This window comes from Trichoplusia ni, chromosome 4 (genome assembly GCF_003590095.1).
Source record: "Trichoplusia ni isolate ovarian cell line Hi5 chromosome 4, tn1, whole genome shotgun sequence".
Lineage (NCBI taxonomy): Eukaryota > Metazoa > Arthropoda > Insecta > Lepidoptera > Noctuidae > Trichoplusia > Trichoplusia ni.
The window spans coordinates 14,790,721-14,807,282 of record NC_039481.1 but is presented as its reverse complement, the minus strand read 5'-3'; the positions used below and the strand labels follow the sequence as shown (position 1 = coordinate 14,807,282).

At 34.4% G+C, this 16,562-nt stretch overlaps 3 protein-coding genes across 6 annotated transcripts in view; 2 read left to right on the top strand and 1 right to left on the bottom strand.

Moving 5' to 3' along the window:
• LOC113493155 (calcium/calmodulin-dependent 3',5'-cyclic nucleotide phosphodiesterase 1) overlaps window positions 1–16,562 on the bottom strand; it is a 179,082-nt gene that overhangs the window by 133,205 nt on the left and 29,315 nt on the right. The window lies entirely within an intron of this gene.
• LOC113493159 (maltase A1-like) lies at window positions 1,485–6,468 on the top strand. Its single transcript, XM_026870987.1, has 10 exons — window positions 1,485–1,670; window positions 1,848–2,027; window positions 2,539–2,696; window positions 3,112–3,237; window positions 3,465–3,920; window positions 3,993–4,100; window positions 4,300–4,450; window positions 4,807–5,002; window positions 5,793–5,930; window positions 6,336–6,468. Exons 1-10 carry the CDS (start codon window positions 1,508–1,510, stop codon window positions 6,400–6,402), a joined length of 1,743 nt encoding a protein of 580 aa, XP_026726788.1. The 5' UTR covers window positions 1,485–1,507; the 3' UTR covers window positions 6,403–6,468.
• Window positions 6,905–12,493, top strand: LOC113493157 (maltase A1-like). Its single transcript, XM_026870983.1, has 9 exons — window positions 6,905–6,970; window positions 7,356–7,705; window positions 7,894–8,051; window positions 8,122–8,700; window positions 8,783–8,890; window positions 8,976–9,126; window positions 9,363–9,558; window positions 10,730–10,867; window positions 12,280–12,493. The coding sequence occupies exons 1-9, from the start codon at window positions 6,930–6,932 to the stop codon at window positions 12,344–12,346; spliced, it is 1,788 nt and encodes a 595-aa protein (XP_026726784.1). The 5' UTR covers window positions 6,905–6,929; the 3' UTR covers window positions 12,347–12,493.

The following is a 16,562-nucleotide window of genomic DNA, read 5'->3' as shown; positions in this document are numbered from 1 at the left end:
CATCCCATTTTCGCACCAATAGATCTGCATTAAAGATCAAAGTTCAATAAGAGTAATTTTACGATTGGTATCTAAAGGATTGGAAAAAAAAAGCTCAGATTAAACATATACATAACAAGATAGGCATAAACCAATGATCTCTTACCACATACTCGATTTTTCAAGATATTGACACAAGGATTTAACTGGCCATTATGGGATTTATTTTGCATTTCAACGAAAACACCGGTGGCCATGAATTTATCTCAAGATTATACGAGTATCTGTCCAATATTCAAGTGTCACGGTCCTGATAACTAGACCTCTAGGTATAGCCGAGTATTTTTATCCCTAAGTATGAAACTGATATGAAAATGATTCTTAAGTCTTTTATCAAGCTTTTGACAGTTGTTTTATTTTCATTATATATTTTAACTAGCTGGTGCCCGCGACTTCGTCCAGGTGGTTAGGAGATCTTAAACCGTTTTCGTAGCGCAAGCTCGGAAGCGCTCAATGATGAATAATTTTCCCCGGGTTTTCCAAATTTTCCATTGTATCTTCGCTCCTATTAGTTGCAGCGTAATGTTATATAGATTATAGCCTTGCTTGATAAATTTTCTATTCAACACAAAGATATTTTTTCAATTCGAACGCGTAGTTACTGAGATAATCGCGTTCAAACAAACGAACAAACTCTTCAGCTTTTTAATATTAAGTATAGATTACACTCTTGATAATACTTACTAAAAGGATAATTGAATCAGATATTCCAAGAGATGATTCAAGGCTCAAAGGAGTTCAATATGTTAATATTAATAATTACGTCTTGTACCCATTTTAATTAAATATTTATGAATACTACTTGTATTATGGTTGCTCGGTGTATTTCCTCTAATGCAATTAACGCATACAACCATTCACAAGGTTATAAATACAACAAGTGGGCGTAGATCAAAACAGCGTCAATAGGCAATTTGCATCGGACACACGTTACTTCGTCAAGGTATTGTGCATTTAAACTACTATCAAATTAATCATTGTCATTCCTACGAATATAATAAGCAGAAAATTTTGTATGTATGGATATTTGTTCCTGTCTCACGCAAAAACCTCTGAACGGATTTAGACAAAACTTGGTACAGAGATAGCTTTTAACCAGGATTAGCACGTAGGGTAGTTTTAATCCATTTCATTTTTGATTTGTAGTGGACAGGCTCGCAAAAAATTGATACAATACAATTAAATCGAACAATGATCAATATGCTGCCACCAGATATTATTACCATAGGCAACAAACAAGAATTTACTCATAATAGTGCGAAAATGATTGATGCTGTAGCTAAATAGACTCGGCAAAGTATTTCAAACGGAATCGAATGTTTTAATCTCGTTCAACATGTTTGTTTATTTAATCTCCACATTTCACCACATGATCCATTTTTATCAGACCACTCAGTCAGTATCTTGTTTTGATAAAGCCGTCTTATATAAATCTTGGTGAACCTATGATTTAGTTGATGACTTCATCATGAGGGCGATTATATTGCTGCCAGTTTTGTTGGTCTTGTGCAGTGGGAATGTTTTGAAGCATGAAGAACGGGAACTGGACTGGTGGGAGACCACCATTTTCTACCAGATCTATCCTCGGTCGTTTGCTGATAGTAATGGCGATGGCATCGGGGACTTGAATGGTAGGTGCTTATGTACCAAATTATGAAACAATTACGTTTAATGGCTATAATTTTAAATAATAATATTTTGACTTAACACCACTTACGGTATATACAACTTATTAGCATGATCAATGTTAAGAAGTCTTAGTAAAGACTATGAAATTATTCATTACTATTATTTGTTACTTTTTTCAGGTATCACATCAAAATTGGAATATATCAAAGAATTAGGAGTCGGCGCTATCTGGTTGTCACCGATGTTCCAGTCGCCTATGTATGACTTCGGATATGATATATCCGATTTTTACGCCGTTCACGATGAGTACGGAACGATGGAAGATTTCGAAGCTTTAGTTAACAAAGCAAACGAATATGGTTAGTGTGACAAACTGTTTTTTTTGCGAAATAATTCCAAATATTGGAATCTTATTTCGCTAACCTGCAGAGAGCAAGTTCGTTGAACAATGCTCAGAGGGGGGACATTGTCAATACACATTTTATAGGCATATTACTAAAAATGGATAATTAAAAAAATGTTTTCGTACTTTTGACGAAATAGACGGGGTTCAGGGGTGTTCAATATTTTTTTTTAACTTTTAAACATTGTTGAAAGCAAATAAACAATTTCGTATTAAAAACATTTTTACCGAGAAGAAAGATTCTTGAAAATCCTCATTTTGAGATACAGTTTATTAAGGAATAAAAAAATAAGATCTCTTAGAAAAATAAGAAGAACCTTATTCGAAGAAAAAGCAATGAATGAAAAATACGACGCAAAGTTAGAATTGTCCCTATTCAAATCATAGAAATAAAATCTCTGAAAGCCGACATAAAATATAGTAAAATCATTTTCCAAGAAAAGATATTTAAGGTCTTTTTTCCACAGGCATCAAAGTAGTTTTGGACCTGGTACCAAATCATACGTCTAATGAGAGCGTCTGGTTCCAAGAGGCTCTCAACGGCAATGAGAAATATTACAATTATTTTGTCTGGGAAGACGGAGTTATTGACGAAAATGGTAACAGGCAGCCACCTAATAACTGGGTAAGAATTTCAATGACTATACGTCATTGTTCAGTGTTACTGTGTTGTACATTAGATTGTGTGCGTATAGACTGCGTGGATAGCCGAGAGGTGTTACAATGCGTGATGTGACGCGGATTTGATCCTAGCGTAGAACATGCATTTATGTGGTCCGAATGCTTGTTCTAGGCCTGGGTGTCTTAATGTTTGTGAAGGACACGAAACAAAAAAATAATTCCATACAGCGAAAGTCCCTTCCATCTTTAACAATATTTTTCTAGAACCGACATAATTATTTAAATATGAGTAACTTAACACCAAGTATAATATTCGCTTTTGTTGAACATTGCATTTTATTCTACAATTAAGTCCAGCGAAGCAATTTCCTATTTTAGCATACTGACATGCTTTCTAAATTAACTAAAACTATTTATAGAGAAGCCATTTCCGAGGCAGTGCCTGGGAATATAGAGATGAAGTTGGGAAATATTATTTGCATCAGTTTGTCGTCGGCCAGCCCGATTTAAATTACCGCAATCCTGACGTTGTTGAAGAAATGAAGGTAAGATTTATGTATAAATTTCAGATTGGTCAAATATAAATACAATCTCTAAAGGGAAGTATACTAGAAATTTAAATCCCAGGGTTAATTATGAATAGTAAAAATATAACAAAACAAAATAAACGAATTTCTCAGCAAAAAGTAGACACAATATAAAAAAAAACTAACAACAATATTTGGAGACAGTGTGTTCGGTGTGATTAATCGTTCACATTATTTACTTTCAGAACATTATTCGCTTCTGGCTCGGCAAAGGAGTCGCCGGGTTCAGGGTTGATGCTGTCAACTGTTTATATGAAGTTGACAAAAACCTATTTGGAGGGAAATACCCCGACGAACCTTTTTCTGGACGGGTTGATGTAGATCCAGAATCTCATGACTATTTAAGCCATATCTACACTAAAGACCAAGAAGAAACCTATGGTATGGTTTATCAATGGAGGGATGTATTTGATGAATTCAAAGAGAAAGATGGCCTGAGCAGAGTAATGATGACTGAAGTATACGCGTCTATCCAAGACGTAGTAAAATATTTCGGGGACGGAGATAAGCTGGGAGCACAAATGCCCTTTAACTTTGACCTAATTACTGACGTCGACGCTTCGTCATCTGCCGCTGACATTAAATACGCCGTCGACAAATTTTTAACTTATAAACCCGTCGATCAAGGTGCCAACTGGGTGGTGAGTGTCCGTTACAGATTCATTCAAACATTTTATAAATAAAATCAGTAAATAAAAGGAAACATTTTGCAGGTTGGTAACCATGACAACAGCCGGATGGCAACTAGATACGGCCCGAGTTTGGTCGACGGAATCAATATGATTGTATTGTTGCTTCCTGGGGTGGGAGTAACTTATATGGTAAGATTTATTTTATTGATTTATGAAAACGTTTGTGATTTCTATATACATTTGAGATAGCATCTCTCAATATCAAGTCCGAAATATTGATAAAACGTGTTGCAATACTTCCAAAAGTGATAACGTATTCGAAACAATCTAAAATGATCAAAACATGCTTAACCTAAATCGTATACTTAACGAATACATTAATTTTAAGGGTGAGGAGCTCGGAATGGTTGACGGTTACGTCAGTTGGGAAGATACAGTTGATCCTTCCGGATGTAACACTAACGATCCCATCAATTATGTAAAATCCTCCCGCGACCCCGAAAGAACTCCATTCCAATGGAACGCAGATAAAAATGCTGGTAAGTTTGAAGGCGTTCAATCAACGCGATTTTTGTTCGTGTTTTCGTTACATCGAATTTGAAGTAAAAAAGGGAGATTTCCACTTGTCATTCCGCACATGAACTGGGTATAATCAGGATGTTTGTTTAAAACAATATTCTTTGTGAGTCAAGCTGTGGACTATTGAAGTTGCCATAATAAGAAATACGTTTCACATTATTCTACTGTAACAGAAAAAGGGTAATGATAATAAAACAAAAATGATACAATTGAGATCTAGATACTAAAACACGATTCATACCTGAAAATTGACAACTGGCGTCTTGAGAAGCATTACTTTATTGCTTAACTGATTTTCTCTCAACCTATATTTCAGGATTCTCCACGGCTGACAGGACTTGGTTGCCAGTGGCTGACGGCTACGAAGATTTAAACGTTGAAGTACAAAGAGCAGCCGATAAGTCACACATGAAGGTGTACCAGGCCCTGGCAGATCTCCGCCGGGATAAAGTATTCAGATACGGGCGTTACGATTCTTTGGCTATAAATCAAGATATTTTTGTTTTTAGAAGGTAATTTAAAAACTCTAGTAATAAACAACAAAATTATTTGCCATACAAGCCGCATTAGGAATTGCTACTCACCGATATCAAAACGCGGATATCGTAGCACGGCAGTTTAGCTTTAGTCAATAAGAGTAGTATACTACACGCTTTCTCGGTCGCCAATGAGAATTTCTGCGCCTTACAGAAAAAAAGGACATGTACAAACCAGCAAAACAAAACAAGTATTAATTATTGTCCGCTTATAAAAATTTAAGGCTATATCCAAATTGTGCTAGATTATGTCCAAATTCGATTCATAATTTTGTTTAAAAAGTTTAACATTAATTCTCCCAAAATGAAAATCGTCAATCAAATTATTAGTGTTCATATCTGAAGCCCTTGTAAACAAGTTCCGTCTCCAAATTTTGTGGCACTGCATCCATTCTGCTGTCACTTTTGAAGGCCTTTGTTGTTCTCTAGAATATAAACCAGCCAAGTTCCAAGACAACAGTTTTAACAGATAAGGGAACAAAGGAGTTTGCTGCTCTAGATTCTACAGTGAATCGCTTTTCAATTAAGTGTTGGCTAAGTTTACACGTGTACAGGATCTTCGCATCTTTATGTAGATTGACAATGGAGTTAAAATATTCTTTGCCCACTAAGAGTTCCGACTGAATTGGAAATCAAAATATTCATTTCACATTCACCGACTGTTTAAATTTCGAAGATGTTTCCATTCTAATTTGGAAATTATCATTCTTTTCAAAAGTCATGGAACTTATGTCTAGTAAATGTTGATTTGTGTTTTCTTTTCTAGATGGTACAATGGGGAGACGTACTTGGTGATAGTCAACATGCGTGACAATGAGCATGTTATTGATCTAACGTACTTCGAAAACGTGTCTGGCGATGCCAATGTTGTACTGAAAAGTATTCAGTCTCCCAAGAATGAAGGGTGAGTTTTAAAATTCCTTTGAACTTTTGAAATAAATTAAAACTTAACCATTCCCGTGTCCCGTAAGTCATGTGGAAATTTCTTTTGCTTAACTATTGTGTCTTTAACGGGTCAGCGAAGTAGTTTATAATCATATATTGTCATTTTTTAACATGGCAATCTGCTAATTAATTGATATATTTCGCATTATTTGTATTTTTTTATGACTACCTATCGCTTTAAAAGACATTGTGTTGTTAGCAGATTTTTTTTAAGGAATACCACCTAATACTAGATATAACTACTGCTTTTTTACATATACGCAAAATATTAACCTTTCCTCTGACGTAGTAGAGTCAAAATTATGAGATTAAATCAATTATTACTATAGAAAACTTCAAGAAAATCCTGTTTGTATATTTTCAGTGATTCGGTTAGCGTTGCAGCCGTACCAGTGGTAGGTTTTGAAGGACTTGTACTGAAACTGAAGTAAATTATCATAGCCTGTTAATTTAGTTGTAAAATAATTTTACGATTGTTAATAAATTTTGCACTAAAATATGGTTGTTTTATTTTATATTGTAAGATGTATAATCAAAATACGTATGTAGGTACTACAAGCTTGTAAATTATGCGATAAGCTATTAATAGTTTAGAGCGAGCTAAGTTTAAAAACTATTTAAGTTAATTGGATACTATCTATTCTAATAGATACAATTTCCCACTTATCTAGTGTTTTATTAACCTTCGTCTACCAGTAATCCAGTTTTAGAGAAGTTTTTGTAATACCAAAATTCGCTTTCAATAAAATTCCATCTTTCTGTAACATTTTATCTGAGAGAGCAAACAAACCTAACATGAACAAAATAACCTTTTAAGGCACTTATGGAGAATACCCTTTATTTATCAGTAGATATGACGATAAGTACTAGAATGTTTAGGTATTATGGGACAAGATAAAAACAATAGTATTTATCTCTATTTATCTTGGATGTAAGATAGATTTCACTATAAAGGCGGATGGTGGAAGAAACCAACACCTACAGCATCGCCTGTTACCGGTAAGTTTCTATCGTCTAGCAAAGGTCAAACGGAATTAGATTATTTATGTTCGTAAATAAAATTGTTCATTATTTTCTTGAAGAGAATAAATGAAGACGGTGTGTTTGAAAAATATTATCGTGTTGTTAGAACGTTAATGTCGTGTAAATACATTAAAATGTGGGAGATTACATAACATTTCGTAAATAAAATGATTGCCGAATTCCCGAAAAATATACTAGTTATTTTTGTATGGTTGATATACATAGAACTAGTCAGAGTTTAAATTGCTGAGTTAGGACTCTGACTAGGCGGACATCTTTGAATAAATACGAGCTGCACTGGTTTCCTAACGAAGTAAAAAGGTTGATAAAACCTGTGCATAATTATCCTTTTTATTTTCAGGGTCAAGATGAAGACGATACTTTATTTGGCTGTAGTTTTCACATTGGCTTTAAGTGCCAATGCCGGAGGGGCAGACAAGGATTTGGACTGGTGGGAAAAGACAATATTCTACCAAATCTACCCAAGGTCCTTTAAGGACAGCAATGGCGATGGCATAGGAGATCTGAACGGCATCACATCAAGTCTGGAATATTTGAAAGAGATGGGAGTTGGGGCAACATGGTTGTCGCCTATTTTCAAATCGCCAATGTACGACTTTGGCTATGATATTTCTGATTTCTATGAAATTCAAGAAGAATACGGTACTATGGAAGATTTTGAGAAACTCATGGCTAAGGCTAAGAAACTAGGTATGTAGCTGGTGTTAAGACGTAATTGTAATTAACTCCTTTTGTTTGTAAAGTTTCATATATAATATAGTACATAATATATTTGCACATAATTTCACGTCTGCAAGCAGTGGATTGATTGCTTTACTCAGACTATTTGCGAACAATCTAAAACACAACCGTATAAACACTATCGTTTATCTTTCTAGATATTAAAATAGTTCTGGATTTCGTACCAAACCACACGAGTAATGAAAGCGTGTGGTTTCAAGAGGCATTGCGAGGTCACGAGAAATATTACAATTACTTTATTTGGGAGGATGGAGTTGTTGACAGTAACGGTAAAATGCATCCACCTAACAACTGGGTAAGGATTTTAAGTTATTTAATTTACTGTTTTTATTATAGTTTGTTTAAAACTATTTTATTATTTTAAGGTCAGTGTTTTCCGTAAGAGTGCCTGGGAATACAGGGAAGAAGTCGGCAAGTACTATCTTCACCAGTTCGTCATCGGACAACCAGATCTGAACTTCCGCAACCCTGATGTCGTTGAAGAAATGAAGAACGTCATTCGTTTCTGGTTAGACAAAGGAGTTGCAGGCTTCAGGGTTGACGCTATCGCACATTTGTTCGAAGTTGATAAGAAAGACTTTGGTGGAAAATACCCAGATGAACCACTAACGGGTTATACCAATGATCCCGATAACTATGATTACACAGACCACATTTACACTAAAGATCTCGATGAGACCTTTGATATGGTCTACCAATGGAGGGAAGTTTTTGATGAGTTTAAAGAGAAAGATGGTTTGAGTAGAGTTATGATGACTGAAGCATACTCAAGCCCGCAATTGACTATGAGATACTTCGGTGAAGGTGATCGTCAAGGTGCGCAAATGCCGTTCAACTTTGTCCTAATTTCCGATGTCAGCGGATCATCCACCGCTGCTGAGATAAAATACGCTCTTGATAAGTTCATCACATTTAAGCCGATTGACAAATTGTCTAACTGGGTGGTAAGTTCCATGATCCGTCAGTTCATGATAATTTTTTTGATGAGAATATAATTTCACTATCCTTTGAATATTTTTGTTCTAGGCCGGTAACCATGACAACAATCGCGTAGCTTCAAGATTTAGCCCTGAATTAGTTGATGGTATCAACATGATTCTCTTACTCATGCCTGGTATCGCTGTCACTTACATGGTAAGAGAATAATTTTCCTAACATTATAGTGTTATATGTATGTAAATTTCCTGTTAAGAAAACAATTAAAAAACTTTATTAACAGGGTGAAGAAATTGGTATGGTTGACGGGTATGTGAGCTGGGAGGATACTGTTGATCCCAGTGGATGCAACACAGACGATCCTATCAACTATTGGGTGTCCTCTAGGGACCCTGAACGTACTCCATTCCAATGGAATTCAAAGAAAAATGCAGGTAAAGCGCAATGTTTTAGGTTGTTGCCTTTAATTATCCTTTTTTCATTTCATTACATAACTATTTAACATCGCGCTTGGAAAAGTGTTTTGTATGAATTACGTGCGATTGGGTTTTTTCTTATATTTTTTTCTTTCCATAATCTGCCTGATCATAATATTGATTTATAATACTCGAAATTGTGGATTAAAAAAAAAGCCTAATGATATGTTACAATGACGCAAATGATTTCCCAGGCTTTTCAACTGCTGATAAGACCTGGCTCCCAGTAGCAGACGGTTACGAATATCTAAATGTGGAAGCGCAGCGCAACGCGAAACGATCTCACCTGAATGTTTACAAGGATCTATCAAAACTTCGCACTAAGAAGGCTTTTAGACAAGGCAGATACGAGTCCGTCGCTTTCAATGAAGGAGTCTTTGCTTTTAGGAGGTGAGTGCTCTATGATGTATTGATTTTTTCTTAAGTTAGAAACTCATCTATCTTACGACTCAGGATTTTGCAAATAATTTTTAAGTTTATAATTTTCGGGTCTCTCCATAAATCATATTCGTGAAAAAGTTCTTTCAGTCGTGGAAATTGAAATCTGAGTACTGACCATCGACCCATAGCATATGAGTATATGTATATCTATTGCAACCTTATCACTTCTTATCATCTTTCATCTTAATGCTACATAATCACTACTTCAAATGTGTGTACTACGAATATCTGTTGCCTTTCGTAAGAGTTTGACATTATCAGTAGGTTATTGTTATATCATCAATAACCTGCGCTTAGACTATTCTAGATAGTCATTTGGTTTGTTTTGACATGTTTTTTGAATTGAAATGAAACTACTTTTACGGATTTTATAGCGGTTTATTTTTTGATTTTAGTTCCCGACGTTTCGACAGCTCTGCAGGTATCATGGTCACGGGCAGACCCGCGATAAAATTAAAATTAGAATTAAGCCGCGATAAAATCCGTAATAGTAGTTTTATTTCAATGTCTAACATTCGCGTAAACCTAAGAAACCACTATGTTTGTTCAATGTTTCGATGCAACGAAATATATTATGTCCTAATTATTTTTACCAAATAATCCCTCTTTTGATTAAAATTCATTGATCATTTGTATCAAAATAAATTACTTTATGATTATTGAATAATTATTTATTATCAGTAAGCACCCTTTGATATAGGGATTTAATTATTTCATCAAACAGGAGTGCTAGTTAAGCACATTCAATAATTAAATGGCAACAATAATTACAATCACTCAAACAAGTCGTTGCATGATACTATGAATGAGACTATTATTAATGAAAAAGATTATAATGACATCATTCATTTAAAACTACGTTAAGCGTATAAGCTTACATGCTTGTTAGTAACTGGAGTAATGGTAGTCGATTTTGTAGCTTTGTCTCTGTCACACTACAGTACTAACGTCGTTTTTCATCTCTGTCCCTCATTCTAGGGGCGAGATTGCCAATTGTAAACAAAAAAGTAAATGTCAACCCATCATCACCACTTTACTTACTATCTTAGGACTCTATACTTCGTTAGTTTTTCCAATCCAGTAGATTCAACAGCTTTTTTAATTAATCTTTTTTTTTCAGGTGGCACGACAAAGATAACTACATCGTAATCATCAACTTTAGAAACGAAAACTACACCATTGACCTGCATTACTTCGAAAATGTCAAAAATAAGGTTGAAGTTGTTCTAAGCAGCATTCAGTCACCGAAATCAGCAAAGTAAGTCCAAAATTATGTTATACCGTAAAAGAAAACTTCAGCAGGGCAATTAGTCAAGTGTTATGTAGAATCAAGTATTAATTTTAGAATGTCTCTTAACGGTTTTGAATACTGCCGTAACTTTGACAATTAGGACGAAGCTAACGGCATCACGGTTAGGCTGCAAAGAGCGCCAAAAAATATTGACAATCAGGAACGCTTACATAGTCTGCTGCCAAAAAGCAATGACAATTACTATCGCATTTCTGCTTAAACTAATTTCGTCCTTAAACAGTTTGCAATAAGGTACAACCATCTCCCACCTGGTTGAATAACTTTGAGTATTGCCCAACGTGTTCAAGCAGGCGTTGATATCAAATAGAAATAACTTAGTTCATAAGGAGTTACGGATCAACGAATATATAGGTTGCGATAACAATTTTAACCTTTACAAAACTTGAAAAAGGTTGTTTATTGATATGGTAACAATGTAATTGTATTTTAACAGGCGTTTGTGAGAAGGAAACATACCTAAGTTTGCTGCTTATAGTCCAACAACAATTTTCGAAGTGATAAAGCCTAGTTTGTTAGGATAATACCAGCCTGTAATTGTTGGACTTTTTGAACAAAAAATATTTGACAAAGACGTTATTTAAGTGACTTCAAAAGTTAAATTGAATTTTCTTGTCGGTATTTTTGGTACATTATTATAAAAATGGCCTTCCATTTTCAACAAGAATTAAACAGGCATTATGTGTTTTGCCTTAGCTAGGGTTGCCATATTTTTTTTCCTGGCTATATTTTCGAACTATCTTTAACATACTCCTAACATTCTCTACCAAACTTCGAAAAATACAAGCAGACACACCTCATCTCTATACGAAATCAAAACTTGATCGGAACTTGAACGGCAGTGTAGTCACTGGTAATTCAATTAGACAAGTCACTCGAATAGACATCGCTCAATCAATTTAGTTAATATATTGGATCAAACATTACGATTTCTAAGAAAATAGAACGAGTATGTTAGTCGGTAATCTGTTCTAACTCCTTAATTAAGCTTTAAATAAAGACTCGGTCTGATTGTAATTAAAATTGATCTAGATATGGTACACAATTAGTAACTCAAGATTTAGGCACTACCTATGTTATGAAAAAAAGAAAAATGATTTGCTGTTTAAAAAAATAGCACCAGTTTAATTACACCACTTTGTCAGGATTGCCCTATTAGTTTACGACGAGACTCAAACAGAGTTCTAAATCAAATCTTGTCTAAATAATACCGACCAATCCTCAAAGATTTTTATTTCTTTCACTCTGCCCCTTTCAAATACATCAAATGAATCAATCGTTTACTCATGATTGCTCTAATTTTCAAATTCATTTATTTCTTGTATAAGAAAGTTCATAACCTAGATTTTCATTTGTTTCAGGGATGTTCTCGAACCAAGCAAATTGAGGATTCTTGGCAGTGAAGCGTTGGTGCTCAAAGTGAACTAACTATAAACTTGCTATAAAATTATAGAACAACCAACTGTGGTACATTTATTTATTAAAATCTTTTAGATTGGATGAAGGATGACTGGAAGTGGGTTGTACAGAATACATTGTGTTGTTATAATAAAGCTTTGAGTTGAAAACACTAAAGAGTTTTTAATTATGTTCTGACTATGTCTGCGGTTTTAATTAGCTTATTGCAAAACTTGAAAAATAATGCTTGAAAATATTATATACAGAAAAATATTTTTGTTTTTGTTTTGGAGATAAGTGTAATTTCAATTTAACTCATCTATAATTAATATCATAAAATTATGTCACTAGTTATATATACATATATCATAAAATAACATCGATCATAAATAATGAAAACTCTTCGTGCTTCAAAAGCTCATGAAATCGTTGGATATTTTCCATCTAAATATTATTTTCCATTATTTTCTAAGTAACCCAATCATATGCCAGAAATCTCTATTTCAGAGAATGTCCTTTATTTACAAAGGATATATCATAATCCGATAATTCAAATATTATGAATTAATTAACATGTAGTAGTTAATCATTGAATAGTAAATGAGATACACGTGTTAAGCGTAATTACTACGTGTTGATCTACGCAACGTTTGATTCTAATACAGAAATGTCTATTTGATTATATTCGATGACGTCTTATCAATTAAGGTCAGAATATATGTTAGGTGCTCAGGAGAGATCAATAGAGCCGATGCCTACCAGAACAGCGGGATTGACCGAAAGAATTCGATTGAATTTGACTGCAAGGACAGCCAAGTGGTAAAAGGTCAGAAGCGCGACGTGTCGCGGGTAAGATCACCGCGTCGGAAAAGCATTTGTGTGATCCTTGAATGCCTGTCCTGAGGCAGGGTGTCTTTTCGTATGTGAATGAATGTTTGTGAAATCACCGGCAAGATAATGATTAAATTACTTACTGCGAGAGTAGCTTTTTTAAAAAAAAAACATTGATATAAATTTTCTGATATTAAATTTCAAAATCATTTTTTTTCTAATATTTAAATGTGATGCAACGACCATCACGCCTTTTCATAAAGAAATTAAATTCAGAGGACATTTTCATGGTGCCTTAAGCTTCTCATAACAACATTACGGCTGCCCAAGTATTCTGGTAACATTGGCATAGGTACGTCATTAACATTAACCAAAAAGGTCTTTATTAAGCTCAGTCTTACTCCTACAAAAGGTACATTCAAATACAAAGAGTTTATACATCATTTACTAATTAACGCGTATTGTAGGTTGTAAAGAAACAATTGTGTGCTGACCACAACTCACCGCAGTCGCTCACTGTACCATGCCTAATACGAATACTTATGTACGCACGTGTACCAAACGTCATACAGCTGCTGTCTCGCAAAACCACAGAGGTTTGCGTAAAATCAAGCTTGGATAATTATTTTGTGACGTGGGAATAATAACATTATCGAGAGATTATTTTAATTATGAAATCGTAAGATACGATCGCTTTTTGTTTTAAATGCAGGTGCAAAATAAACTAAATATAAAGGTGTTTAATAAATAATATCTTGAGAAAACGCTGTCATTTTCCAAGATACGTCATAACTCATAAGGCTGCCTATATCTTTGGCGAAAACCCAACGAACTTCCCATGACATATGAATACTACAACTGCAAAAATACAAATTATGTGAAATTACGCTTATTACTAAACAACTCACATCACATTATATCAAAAATTCCATTGTCCTGTACAAGTCACATGTTAACAATTCCATGTTAAAATTGCACTGCGAATTGAAAACGTCAGATTGATTGACATTCACCAAAACAAATACGTATTATTAGTGTGTGACGTCACGTAACCAAGAGAACGATATATCGTAGAATTGCACACTCAATCTTTGTAAGCAATCTAAAAATAAAAGTACCAGCAAAGCTAGACGATTGGATTAGCGCGGACGAGTGTAAACCTCAAGAAAAAAGTTGTATCTTTTCTATTAGTGCTAAGGTCACGATGTATCAAGATTTATTTTGTAATTTAGTGCTTATTTGTACTATAAATACTCGCATATATAAAACGCAAAAGGTAAAATTGACTTTTCGGCTTTATGAATGAAGTTGTATGGACGGGGTTGCTGGTTTTAAACTTATGCACAGAAATATCATTGTTCATGATTTATTGGATAAAAAGTGCTCTTTTGCGAGTATTATTTGTATTATCCTAAGACAGCACAGACAAGAGTGATGAAAACTTCGGGACGTAACTTTGATTTTAAATATTGAAATCAAGCCGGCTTGGTGTTTAACATTATCCTTATCCTTATCTATATGTATAAGTTTATAATTAGTATGACTAATGGGAACTAAAATTGAACACGCAACTAATAAAATAATAAAATAATTAAAACAACTTTATTTAAACTAAAACAGTCAAATAAAGTGCATATTTTATTTGACGAGTTAATGAAAAATATGCAAATTTATTTTGCATTTACATGGGCTATTAACTCCGTTGAAATGAAACGATAAAAATCAATGACTTGGATTGTTAACGTAAAATGTAATTTTAAAGTGAATACGATTCTTCAAACAAAACATGCACTTATCATTAACTTTAAATATTTTTACAATAATCCTTTTATTAACGACGCAAAACGTGGGGTGAGCGATGTATGACAGCTATGTATTAAATGATGCAGTCTGTCCGTATGTCTATTCGTCTGACACCAGGCTGTATCTCATAACCCATGATAAATAAACATTTATTTTTTTAAATGCTCTGTCGCAAATAATTGTTCGGTTCGTACCTACGTACAGACGATACTAAAACGTACGGTATAAAACCAAAGCAATGATCGGTTAAGCAACGTATTTGTTCCCGAAACGTTTTCTTTAGCGTATTTGTACGGGACCCTCAGTGTGCTCTGTCTGACATCGCCCTTGACTAGTCATTTGAATAAAGTTTTAGTAGTTTTAAAATGTTCCTAGTCAAGTCAACAACAGTTTGCTGTCGCCTAAAATAACACTAGAAAGTTTAGTGAACTGAAACCAACATGTAACGCAGTATCTAAATACACTATGCTAATTAATTGGCCAACCAAGCGAGGTCAAAGGTCATTTTCGAGTGTTATTTACCTTTTGATCCTTAATTAAATGGCTAAACAATGGAAGGGTACCTTTGTAACTTATGTAGAGTCAGGCCATTTGCCTTAACTTAGTAAATGATTTATTATATGCGAGGTCATTGTTTAACCTTTTAAGGTTTGCTTCGATAAGTAGGAAGGGTGATTTTCAGTTATTTTGTGTGTAGAAGTGCTAATAGCTAGAATCTAAGAGCTTTTTCATCCGCCAATACTTGTGTGGCGATCAAGGCAATGGTCAGTCAAATTCGTCGGCCCAAAAACTTTCTAATTAGTTGTAGTGAACAGAGCGATGCTTTATTCACAATACGGTTCAAATCAGGGCATAATTCCTGACCTGGATAAATTCTTCTTATTAAAACCATCCTGGGTCTAGTATAATAGTAACCATTTGAGGCTGTATATGCGTTTGAGCTTAAGTTTCTCAAACAAGAGTAAAACAAAACTTGTTTACATCCTAAACTCAAATTGCTAGTTAAACAACATACGTAGTAACACACAAGTATCAAAAAGCCACAATAAGTAGGGCAGTAGAACTCATATCAGTCAAACTAAGATCCCTAAACTTGCGAACTACTTGATCTAGAGTTCAAGAGCACATCGCGAACAAACTTCGCGTCTGTGTCTACAAAATAAAGGAGTTTCGGAAACTTACTGACTCATGTGATTTGATTAAAGTTTGTGTTATTATGTGCAAGATCTGAGACAATCGTAGAATCATAAAACTATCTCATATCATATGTTTTGGGACTTTTATGAGCTGTGTTAGTCTTCTAAAACTTCGAGCCTCGGCAAGCTATAAAAGAGTTTTTATTTTAATTGTGCCAAACGAAGAACCTGCGCAAATATTATTTTGATCCAAACGTATGACAAGCATTTATGTGATCTGTTAATGCCTGTTTTGAGTCAGGGTGTCTTTTTGCAAATGATTTGGATAAATTTGGAATCCTTATCATTGAGAGTCTTTAATTCATTTCAATCATAACACCCAGTCTTACTATGCTATGCCATTGTTATTATTTGCCCATTATATCAATATGCATAGAACAGCTAAATCTGAGAGTACCAGTGCCGGAGTAAGGGCC

What these genes read in the sequence shown, in the direction of transcription:
- LOC113493157 (XM_026870983.1), top strand. Translation starts at nt 6,930, where the DNA reads ATGGTGGAAGAAACCAACACCTACAGCATCGCCTGTTACCG. An exon ending in TACAGCATCGCCTGTTACCG is followed by an intron (nt 6,971 to 7,355) that starts GTAAGTTTCTAT and finishes TTTTATTTTCAG; the next exon opens with GGTCAAGATGAAGACGATAC. An exon ending in GTATCGCTGTCACTTACATG is followed by an intron (nt 8,891 to 8,975) that starts GTAAGAGAATAA and finishes CTTTATTAACAG; the next exon opens with GGTGAAGAAATTGGTATGGT.
- LOC113493159 (XM_026870987.1), top strand. Translation starts at nt 1,508, where the DNA reads ATGAGGGCGATTATATTGCTGCCAGTTTTGTTGGTCTTGTGCAGTGGG. An exon ending in ATCAAGGTGCCAACTGGGTG is followed by an intron (nt 3,921 to 3,992) that starts GTGAGTGTCCGT and finishes AACATTTTGCAG; the next exon opens with GTTGGTAACCATGACAACAG. An exon ending in CAGTCTCCCAAGAATGAAGG is followed by an intron (nt 5,931 to 6,335) that starts GTGAGTTTTAAA and finishes GTATATTTTCAG; the next exon opens with TGATTCGGTTAGCGTTGCAG.